A 12,229-nucleotide genomic window follows, 5' to 3' on the forward strand; every position below is an offset into this window, starting at 1 on the left:
AATTATAGTCTCAGCATCGAACTAGGCTAATCTTTGCAAGGTTGCGAAAATGAAAAAGAAGCAGTTCCAGTAAACTGTTTTAACATGTAATTGAAAGGACAGATTAGGGTCAAATGTGACACCTAAATAAATGAATTAAAAGATGCAATTTATTCATTTATATATGCATTTTGTCATTGATTTTTTTCTGTATTTATTTTTTCCTTTTGTTGTTCATTTTTATTGTGTTTTTTTCGTGTTTTGTCATCACAAAGTGTTATTCAAATGAGGAAGCAGCCCAGGTGCCTAAGCTTTTAACCAGTTGGTTGATCACTTATGAATGAGGGAATAACAGCATTGGGGTTGATTAGAGCATTTGTCAATTGAGGTCAGCTAGTTTTGAGAAGATAAACAAAATAAATTACGAAATAGACTACACAATGCTTTACAAAATACTTGACAAAATACCTGCCAACATAAATAACAAAATAAATACCAGAATGAAGAAACAAAATGCATGGCAACATTACTGGCAAAATAAAAGACGGAATAAATACCAAAATAAATACATGACAGAATAAATTAAAATAAAATGTATTAATATGAGAATACAGTACATTGCATTTATGTCATATATGTAGGTGTTATGTGACGTCATTACGTGTTAAGAATTCATATGGCATATATGTGTCAGTATTTATTTATTTTAATAGTTATTTCTACATATGATATAATTAGTCCTCCAAAGAAATGGACAAATCTGAAGTTTGAGGCCAGATAAAGAGTCACACTTTGTTCATTTTAATCACAACTCCTCTACCTCATCTTAATGTATTCAGTTCACTATGTTTAAAGGGACAGTGTGTACTATTTAGTGCCTTCTAGTGGTACCAAAAACTTACATCCAGTAAAAAAACACAGATTTAAATACTGGGCAAAAATACATGAACTATCACACCAATGTTATTTTTAATTAAATAAATTATGGGTCAAGAAATTTTATTATTGTGGAATCCCTTCATAGGTAGGGCCATGTTCTTCTTGCATCCTGTCACCACGCTCTGCCGTGTATCACTGGCCCTTGCTCGAACCAAACAACACAGTGCCATCTAGTGGTCAAATTTTACACATTGGGGTTCATATTTACTCTCAAACATATGAATGATCATGAAGTGTATACATTACGACTAAATAAGTAAAAGAGAAACATGAATGAAAAAATAAAAGTTTATACAGTGAATTAAGAACTCATACAATCATGACTATATATGCTGTAACGCATTTCAATATTGCTACATTCTACATCACTGAAGACTGAGGTGCATCCATCCCGACACATTGTGTTGCTTCAGTGGAGCGGAATATTGCTCGTCAACATATTTTGCAATCAGTGAACTGACGAAGGCTTAGATAAAACCTTGATCAACACTGCCACAACATGTCGCAATTTTCCAATCAACTGAATTAAACGTGTTTTCTTTGGTGTCAAAAGTGATAACAACTGATAGTTTGCAACCTTACGTCATGCCACATATCGTTGAAAAGCCTAAATTCTTGGAATTCACGGTATGATGACTATTTAAAACTATACTCGTCACAGTCTGTCTGAAACAAGAAACCAAAAAACTATCAAGACCGCGTAACTCACCAATCAGGTCCCCTTACGACATTATGTTCGATGATAGTAGGTAACCATGACCTCCTTACATTTGTGAAAGCCTAGTAAATCCAACCATGTAAAATACTCTAAAACACGTCATAATTCTGACGGGGGAAAAAAAAAAGCACTTCAGCATTGATGTACGTTCCTTGTTGCTAACTGTCAGTTTAGCCCCATAATTCCCGTTAACAAATAAACAGACGAGTAAAATAATTCTCTCTGGGCCTTTAGCCTGTGATATTTTGATTGACATATTTTAAGGCTTTGTCTAACGGTCCACAACCCGCGTTAGCCAATACTGGCCTGTTTTGCTAAAAATGCTAACGCCGCTTTTACCTCCGTCTAACTTTAGCCAATAGTGACTGATTCAAATGAGGATTGACACATTGGTTAGCCAATGACAGTCTAAGTAAATCAATATGAAGATGTCCCTATCGTATTAAAATCAGAGATTAAATTAAACGTGCGCAAAGCAATAGGTGATTCATTTTTACACAACATGATTACACGCAAAGATGCACAATCACTGTTTCACTTCTGGAAAGAGAAGTAAGAAATGTATAACTCTTTCAAAAGGTCAAAAAAATGGCCCAAGTAAAATGCACAGTTGCAAAGGTTTTAATGAAGTAAACTGGCTGTCTCCAAATGGTCACTTTTGGAAATGCCTCGACCTATCATATGAAAAATGTGTTAAATACAATGTTTAGTTTTTCAGATAGGGGTCAAATTTGACAAGATACCAGGGAAGGCTTCAATCTATTGGTCACTTGTTTTCCACCTAAGATGCCCATGTTACCCTGTTTTGTTGGCATTTGATTGGAAAAAAAAAAATCAGGCAAGAAAAAAAAACTGTTTATGTGTACTCTATCTCAGAATATTTAATGTGAGAAGCACGTGCAGTGATTATTTTAGTTTGGGACAAAATTTCAGAGTTTAACTTTTCAAAAGAACAGTCTATGTTCTCGAAATGGTTAAAGGAGAGCATTCAATTTACTTTGGGCACATCTTGGATTGGAATTTTAGGCGCATTTTACAAGAATGTTAAGGGGTTAATAAAACTCTTGGTGGATTGGATTTTCTGAAAGGTGCTATTTTTGTCTTTATATTTAACACACGCAGGTATCTTAACTATTGAATGAGCGTCTCTCAACACGTTATTTTTTTACATTGTATTCGCTAACGGGCGGCACGGCAGATGAGTGGTTAGCGTGTTTTGAGGTCATGGGTTCAGATCCAGCTACAAGCCTTCCTGCACGGTGTTTGTATGTTCTCCCCGTGCTTGCGTGGGTTTCCGACGGGCACTCCGGTTTCCTCCCATGTTCCCAAAATATGCTTGTCAGGTTAAATGACTGGTCCAAATTGTCCCTATAGGTGTGAATAAGCAAGTGAGTTATTTGTCTCTGTGTTCCCTGCGACAGGCTGGCAACCGGTTCAGGGTGCCCACTGCCCCAAGTCAAATATCTGCTAGTGGGAAGTTAAGTATGAAATTGTTGTGAAACGAATCAAGTGGGGTCAAGTCACCTTTTTTTTGTGTAGCCTTAACCACAAAATGTCTCAAAGGATTGCACAGGCCCCAATTACACTATCCACTAAACTGAAACAGTCATGCAGTCAAGGAAAAGCTAAAAAAATAACAATAATGTTGAAGTAGTATAAAGTTTGGATCCCTTAGGTTTCAGTTTTCTTTCCTCCAAAACACGTATCAGAAAGCCATCAGCCCTAATAAAGTGTCGACACCTGCGTGGATGCCAATTTTAAGTAACGTCAAGCGTGAGCGATGTGGTTGAGGTCGGCGGCTGCATAGAGTGAAGGCTACAATTACTGAATTGATAAGAAAGACGGCAAAACATTTTGCACGAGCGCAGCTCGGAACGGTCCAGAGCGAACAGCTGTCAGCACTTTTGTACACAGCTTGACAGGTGCTAAATCCCTCGATCCAAGCACCAAAGTAGACGTGTACCTATTAAGTTGAGGTCTAAAGCTCGTGCACATCTGACGCCAACCGCGTGGGGAATTTGGCATCAACGCCTTTGGCTGCAGAATGCCAACGCCAAAGAGCCCCTGCTTACCTGACGCTGTTTTCAGCTGGGTGGAGTTTCTCTCTCCTCCAAGTTGTTTACGTCACATATTTACAGATGATAACACTGTTCTAAATAGCAACTACCATATGAAGTAGTAAGATAGCCGTTACCAATACAGTATTTACCTGTGCGCCAAACGAAAAGGCGAATCGGTTAATGCAGTGGCAACCGATTTGTGTTGTTGACGAATGAAACAGCTCCAGTAGATGAAGGCTACCTACAAATCAATAGCTGGTTCCCTTCGAGACGTGGTTTTTCTCTTGCAATTGGTCAAAATGCACTTTTTTCAGGGATTCTCTGCTTTTGACTTAAACTTTGCTGAGTATAAAAATGTGTTTTTATTTTGAGATTTATGAATATTTTAGGTCATGTTTTTTTTGTGTTTTTAAGTGTTAGTTTACAGGTTAGTTTTTCCTTTATTTTTTTTACAATAATGAAATGAAATGAAATGATCTGCATTTATATAGCGCTTTTCAAGTCAATGACGTCCCAAAGCGCTTTACATTGTGCTTCACATTTCCCAATAGCGGCCATGATCTGTGCAGCCATGTAAGGCTGCTAACCTGCTTATTGGGGGTATTGGGGGTTCAGTGTCTTACCCAAGGACACTTCGGCATGTAACACGGACAAGCCGGGATTCGAACTGGGATCCCTTAATCCTAAAACGATCGCTCTACCTCCTGAGCTACTGCCGCCCCAATAATAATGATAATAATAATAATGATATTGAGAAAGAGCGCATGAGTCAACTCACTGTTTCCCAGCTACCCCGCACACTTGATGAATTTAGCGACCAAGCACCACAAATATCAAATATGTTCGATACAGGGCGCTACTGGCCCCACTGGCGCCATTCCCTTTTCTTCCAAAATGTGCCTAAATACACCTGACGCCAACAGCAAAATGACAATCCTCACTGGCGTCGCAGGTATTTGGCGTCGCATGCATTTGGTATCGAATGCACCTGGCGCTAGGTAAGCATGGGGCTTTAAGGTATGCCTCGTGCTTTGTAGTTGTGTCTAGACTTACTTTCCTCTGCATTTTCCAACGATTTACTTGTGTAATCCTGCAGCCCGTGGGAAAAAAAAGCCACGCACTTTAGTGCTCCAGGGACGGACTTCCACCACAACGATATACTGAAGGTTTAGGGGTGTGCAATAATGGGAGTTTTGGTGTTGATCTAATCAAGAAAGTACATGGTAGTATCGGTTGATACAGATCCGATACCGATAATTTTAGCCAGGAAATATCATGATCATTAAAAATTGAACTTCCCTCTGAGTTTTTTATATTTACAATAAACACAATACAAAGATTTTAGGCACTTAAACTGATCCATTTTTTATCAAATTATTCAATGCCAGACATGAAACATCATCTCTCTCTGACCAGACAAGGACAATGGGACTCTTTTTTTGAAGGTAATCAGGTCTACTGAGGAGTTAACTGCCTATATTAACTATTTGTTCAATATTTTGCAACTATCAAGACACTGCTTTACCTCATCTACTCGCACACTTTTTTTGCCAGAAAAAAAAAGCACCATTAGGAAGTGGGGGTTTCCTGGATGTGTGGACATAGACCTGATCAAAGCCATTCCTGCCATGTTTTGGTTGATTTATTATACTGAAATCATTCCCAGAGGCTTGATACTTACCAATGGGCGGCACCAAACCCTTTGAAATATATACATTTTTAAATTAAACAAGAAAAACAGATTTTTATGTTTTGGCACTCATGGAAAATACTCCTGAAAATGGATTTTTACATTACGTAAACACTATAATTGGTCAAATAACTGGAATTCAAACTTTAACTATATAAAAAGAAATGGATATATTTATATAACAAATGTTTCAGAGTCAAAGCCAAGAGAGTTAAACAATAAAGCAGCAACATAACTAAAATACAAAAATAACAACGTCAACACATTGACCATACCTTCCATTGCACACTATTTTTAAATTAAAGTCAGAGAGGGCAGATTAAGTAAACAATACAATTAAAAACCTTTAACAGTATAAAAAAAAATCAAATACTATTAATACTAATACAACTGCAAACGTCAAACCCCCCAAAAAAAATCAAAGTGAAAATAAATTTACGGGTTTTTGTAATATTTTTGTTTGCAGTATGTCTCTGTAGGGAGAACTTTTTTCATGTGTTTATATAAATCTGCCACTGTAGCGAACCACTATACCACACAAATGACACTTGACATTGTCCTTTACTGTTGTTGAAAGAAAAGAATTCACATAACGTTTCCAGTTTGATTCTGACAAGTGTGTGTGCATGTTGATTTGGCCATTTATTTTGCCTGGCAGGCAGTATGCAGCAGCAGGCCTGGTAGGGAGAGGTGCTAAATGTGTGCCTGTCAGTCACACAAGTAGACCAAACAGACCGAGGGCGCTAGGTGAGAGAGAAAAGGACTGCGGAAACTTGGAGGAAATTTAGGAAGGGGTGAAGTATTTATCCCAGGACAACATTATTGATCCAATTCAAGTACTTGCTCAGTTTAAATGATTTAGATATTTGAACCGACCGCCCATACTGTAAATTATATTCAGACAAGCATGCTCACAGATAAACACAAACCTTTTCTTAGTGAAGGTTTATTTTTGTTCTTGCTAAAACTCACATTACATCGCAGTCACTACATACATCATTTACTTTCCTGGGCCAGGAATCTCATTTAGCGCTCTGGAGACAGGCCTCGACACTTCATTATAACACATCGCAGGAGAGAATGCGCTGCCAAGACAATGGCAGTGCTGGTGGAAACGGGGTTTGTGTGTGTGAAAAAGAAGAATGGGGGATGAAAGAATGAGAAATGTAAGCAGCAACTGACCAAAAAGACCGGCAGTAAGGGAGGTGTAGCCAATGGCTGACAGGCAGCCGTCTTTGGGGTGTTTAGTGTGTTGTGGATGAGCAGTGACAGGTGCAAGCTAGTGGGACGACTGAGCGTGTCACCGTCCCTGACACAAACACGTACGATCACGTCACGCCTTGATGCGTTTTCACTCCTTTCCGTCTTTTACGCTTTCCTTCACATGAAGCCGTTGGGGCAATGGTACCATTTTGTTTAATTGGAAGAATTCAGCAAAGTAAAAGATTAGTTTGAATCCTGCACATTGTAGTTGCTAACATGGTTGTATATTGGGTCTATATCCTCTCTTCAATCCCTTAAATGTTGATAGATTGAAAAAAGCTGTAGAATCAAAAAGAAAGAATAGGGCAGCGTTTTTAAGTTAAAAAAATTGGTAGTGTAACATGTAAAGCGGTAGTGTCGGTGAGTATGGATAGCTAAAACAAAATTCGGACTTGCCTAAGTCGAAATAAAGAAAAAATTCCAGCCCAATCCAGCCTGTGCTCGACCAATTTACCCGATCTGAGGGACCAAACCCAAAGCAAACTCCTAGACGATTGTCCTTTTTGGCGCCGGCTTCACCGCACGCGAGTGGGACAGTATCTACCGTGCAGATCCTCCACAAAAAGAAAGAAACAAAGAATGATGACGGGTGGATAATTAAACAAAAATGAGAGAGAAGCCCGAAACCCGAACGTAATGATTGACATTTTAGGCTTGGGCTGGACCCAGCCTCAGGCTTAAGGTCTTACCACGACTGCAGGGGGTCTCGGCTAAAATTACTTGGAGCTGACCGCAGGAGCTAGGGTCTGGGTGAGATGGCAAAATTGGATATCTGACAAGAAGAGCTCTGATAGAAACTTTTTTTTTTAAATTTATTAAATTGTATTTAAATTTAAAAATATAAAACATTAATAATTAATAGCAATGTAAATCAATCATTCATAAATGAATACATAATTGTGTCAGCTTCATTTAGATTTGGCTTATTAAGGCAGGTCCTCAAGCCATCAACTTTGGGGCCACAAGTATGAGACCCCTGCCTCTTCATTTCTGACCACATATTTTGCTGGGTTTTTGTTCAGCATCTTTCCATTGAACTTGTATACCACCTTCATTTCTGTAAATTGTATTTTTTCTCATTTATGACATTACAACATACCTGCAAAGTCTTCAATCACGCCATCCCCTGATCTGAAACCGACATGCGGGTGAGAAACATAAATGTGAGAATAAAAAATGTGAGAATAAGTAAATGTCTACAAGTTATACAGATAAGATAAAACTGAAGGGTGATTGCCACTTTGCTGAAGTTTTTGAGTTTTTCCTGCCCCACATGTTGGTTTAAGATCAGGGGATGGTGGAATTGTAACCAGTGCATTCCATTGAGACATTTTGTGTCCAAGGGCCATCTAAATGAATGTGACTTGACTTGAAATAGAAATGTGTGGTGAAAAGTAAAAAAGGTGGGTGAAGTTTGGGAGGAATGAAAACTGAGAGGACAATAAGAATAACTGTACCAGGTTTATTAATCTAGGCCAGGGGTGGCTAACCCGGTCCTCGAGAGCCACATATCCTGCATGTGTTTGGAGTTCCTCTGCTCCAATACAGGTGATTCCAATCACCTGGATCATTATCAAGCGCTACTAAGCTTGTTAACAAGCAGAAAATGGGCATTACCTGTGTTGGAGTAGAGAAATTTCCAAAACATGCAGGACATTCGGCTCTTGAGGACTGGGTTGATCTAGCAGTTATCTCGTGTTCGGCTCCGCTCCTTCACGGGGGGGTAGGAAACGTTTGTTTTTCCCAGTTTAGTTGTAACTCCAAGAATCCGAGTCAAGCATTTATGTGAAATTTTAATTGACCAGAAAGTGGGGTCCACCGCTTTACATCACACGTTTTTGCTTCTAAAATAGAAATGTCAAAGAAAACCAAGACAATGAAGAAATGGAGGCATGATTCTCCTTTTAATATTAACAAAAATCCATCAATATTGTATCTCTGGTTGACACTAAAACATTTTGAAATTGCTATAAATAAACACATGACTTAATAGGAGACCCAAACATCAATGCTGCTAAATTCAAGGCTCGGTAAAAGCAATTCACCGTTTTCTGAAGTCGTGAAGTCGTCTTCACTTGACGGCATGTTTAACGCAATGTATAAAAATTGTATGATTCTTGCTGCTTGAGTCTTATTTTCTTAAATTGTTTAAATCAGAATACCTCATCTCTCATCTCATCTCATCTCAATAGCTGCACCGCTTATCCTCATTAGGGTCAATCAGAATACCAATTTGAAATATCATTGAATCATAAAACACATTGTGAAGAAAAAAAAAGGGTTTTATTCCCCATTCAAAAGCATTTAGCTGGTCCTGGCAATTAAATTTGCATTCCTGTAGCCAGTCTCACAGTCTTGCTGTCAGTACTCTGGTTGCTCCAAATAGGTGACAGTCATTCTTTTCCTAACGAGAAGCGTCCACCCTGTGATGCCGGGAAGGCTATTGTGTCAAATCATTCGCTAAAATAGTTTCTGGGATGGACACAAAAGAAAAGCGGCGCAGCAAGAGATTTATTATTACTGGAGTCGTCAGGAAAACAATTTCTTTAAAAGCGGTTCTGCTGTGTACATTGTTCACAGCTTCTCTGTCTCTCTTTTTGTTTTTATTGTTTTTCTCTGCATGTGTGTGTCCGTCTGTCATTCGTTGAGTTTTGTGCCCCTCAAGCATGCAGCTGAGATTAGAGGGTGGATTAACAGTCAAATGTTTGATTTGTTTTGTCTGTTGCTGTGGAATTTATTTGAAATAGAAATTAAATGACAAGGATGTCTGTGTGTTTATGTTGCTATTTTCTGTTGTTATTCCTGCAGTGAATCAGTCTCCCTCTATGTCTCTCTGGCTTATTTTCCCTTCAGGTCCAAGCAAATGTTGAAAAAGCTCTGACTTTGTTTGGCCAGCTGCTCACCAAGAAGCACTTCCTGTTGACATTCATAAGAACGTTGGAAGCACAGAGGTATTCCTGCTTGTTTTCTTTCCTTTGTTTTTGTTTATTCTGCATTTTGTGCAGGATGCTATAGAATATTAATGAAGTACGGAATTTTTAAAGTTTAGTATTAATTTATTGCCAATCAAAATGTCGGAAGTTTAATACGTGTTGAAACTAATGCTCCTAATGTAAGTTTATTTTCAGAAAAAACATTTTCATCATTGTGTTTGCAGGTCATTTTCAATGCGAGACAGAGGAAATGTGGCGTCTTTGATTATGACGGCCCTTCAGGGAGAAATGGAATACGCCACTGGGGTCCTCAAGCAGCTTTTGTCTGATCTGATTGACAGGAACTTGGAGAGTAAAAACCATCCCAAGTTGCTTCTCAGAAGGTGAGAGAGAAACTAATTTCTCCAAAGCTCCATTAGGTAGTCAGTACTTTGTGAGAAAAAATTACCCATCTTCGTAGGCGCAATCCTGTGCAAAAATTATGGATCTCTTTTCTTTACAAGATTTGCTGTCTGTTGCACTTTTTGGTAACCTCAGCAATTAACATTTATTTACCTCATCATTATATATCTTTAAAAGTATTGCTGAACTTATTGTCATCTACAGCTGATTTGATCTATTTCCCGAGCACTAAACAAACACAATATTCATCCTGTTTGCCTTGTAGCTAAAACTCATTTTTACCCTTTTCAGACCTGAAGGAAAATGTGCTTACTGCTTTGTCACTAATGGCTACCTGGGTGTATATTTTTTTATGCCAGAACGGAGTCTGTCGCGGAGAAAATGCTGACCAATTGGTTTACATTCCTTTTGTACAAGTTCCTCAAGGTAAGCCCCCAAACTATTTAGCAGTATTAAGGACAAACATTTTAATTCCTATTAATTTTTGTTCTGACATCACTCTGATATCTGAAAAGCTAACATCTGGTGACAAGTTATTTAGGAAACATTCTTTTATCATTTCTGGTATTTAGGGTGTGTCATCTAACATCTTTTGATGCTTGTACAAAGCCAATCAGAAGATATTGTAAACCTAAAGATTGGAAAGAAAGGTGATGCTCTACTTTAGTTAGACTGAAGGAGTAATGTGTCCTCATGTGCCACTATAATCCTAATCAAATTGCTGTGGAATAGCTCTCGCGTGAATGCCTCACAAATAAAACAAGTCAGTCTTGTTTGAGCCGTAAACTGCTCAAAATTGCTTCTAATACAACAAAATACCCCTAAAATTTGACTGAAATGGATGTGTTCTTGCAACTGGTTGTTAGAAACACCAGGAAATTTATTCTAGGTTCACACATGACGTAGCTGCAGGACCCATTTTAGCCCAAATTGTAAATGGCACTGTGCAAGTTAATGACGATTGCATGCAGGAAAGAGGCAGGTCACGCGCAAGTGTAGGGGGAACAAAGCCGTTTATCTAGCATACGGATTGCGTTGGCTGGCTTCTTCTCGCTAGCAGCTGTAAATTAGTCGAAGAGGTTACGAGTGTTATAAGCGAAGTTTCTGTACTTTTTGTGGACAATGCCTTGGCGTTGTGTCGCAAGTACTGTAGATGCAGTAATGGTATTACAAACGGCATGTAGCCAAAAAAGGGCTAAGTAAAAAAAAAAAAAAAAAAAAAAAACACGGACAGATGCTGACTGGGACGATACAACCTTGGGCGGAAAAATGAGGGGCTCGCTGCCAAAAAATCATGCAGTGAGCAACCAGGCTAACTGGGAACCAACAACTAAAAGCGGCAAAACGTGGACGACCACAAACGTGGAGCCGGCCGGGAATAAAAAAACCACGAGACACGGCTAAACTGGTGCTAACGCCAGGCTAACTGATCAAAAAACACGCAGAGAGCAGCCAGGCTAACAGAGAACAGCATCAATGGCTACGGCTGTAAACGCAAAACTGGCCGGCTATAAACCAAGGGAAATAGCAAAACCGACGCTAATGCCGGGCTAGCCAGTCAATCGACACACAGTGGCCAGCGAACTAGCGCTAAACGGGAGCACACTAAAGAGGAAAGCCGTCGGCAGCCCTGAAAAAAACAGGAAGTCGGCCGGACAAAATTATACCAACTGCGACGCATGAAAAACAGAAAAGAAAACCCACAATCCCCTAACTAAAAAGAAGTTAAGACATGTTAAGTAAGTTCCTATTTGTCAGAGCAGAAATGAGCAGTATGCAATCGCTGTTCACTACTACCACTGTCTGTTGTGTTATTGGGATTTGCCATTCTGAAAGTGTTCCTTCAATGAATGCCAAAGCTCTACAAGTCATTGGTCAACTTTGAGACTCAATTTCGCAAGTCTCCCGGCACGTGTAATAGTTTGCAACATATTTGCATAATTGTAGGAAGGAACACAACCTGTTCTGTGTCTACTTGAAAAAAAAAATCTGGGAATCCCTTGTAATGCAGGAGCTTGTTATGCAGTTTAGAGCGGAAAGCCGTGCAGAATGAAAAGAGGTGCAAGAGTTTTTGGTTAACAATTAAGTTTTTATGTTACGAAAATTTACCCATCAAAGAGTTTAAAAGGTTTCCAAAAGTGAAGACTCATTATGTATTTTTTCACTTTTTTACTGTTACCTGTCATTTTCTATTTAATGTGGTATTTCACTTGATTGTTTAATGGGCCTGGACTTGAAACTTCCT

At 38.9% G+C, this 12,229-nt stretch overlaps 1 protein-coding gene across 2 annotated transcripts in view; it reads left to right on the forward strand.

The window, feature by feature from the left end:
* LOC148369555 (plexin-A1-like) overlaps positions 1–12,229 on the forward strand; it is a 319,574-nt gene that overhangs the window by 279,773 nt on the left and 27,572 nt on the right. For both annotated transcript variants that reach the window (XM_088331618.1, XM_088331619.1), the window contains exons 22-24: positions 9,503–9,600; positions 9,807–9,965; positions 10,344–10,410. In XM_088331618.1, coding sequence (XP_088187744.1) covers positions 9,503–9,600; positions 9,807–9,965; positions 10,344–10,410 — 324 coding nt within the window. The remainder of the gene's footprint in view (positions 1–9,502; positions 9,601–9,806; positions 9,966–10,343; positions 10,411–12,229) is intronic.

This window comes from Urocampus carinirostris, chromosome 3 (genome assembly GCF_059441175.1).
Source record: "Urocampus carinirostris isolate Australia breed hairy pipefish chromosome 3, RoL_Ucar_1.0, whole genome shotgun sequence".
Lineage (NCBI taxonomy): Eukaryota > Metazoa > Chordata > Actinopteri > Syngnathiformes > Syngnathidae > Urocampus > Urocampus carinirostris.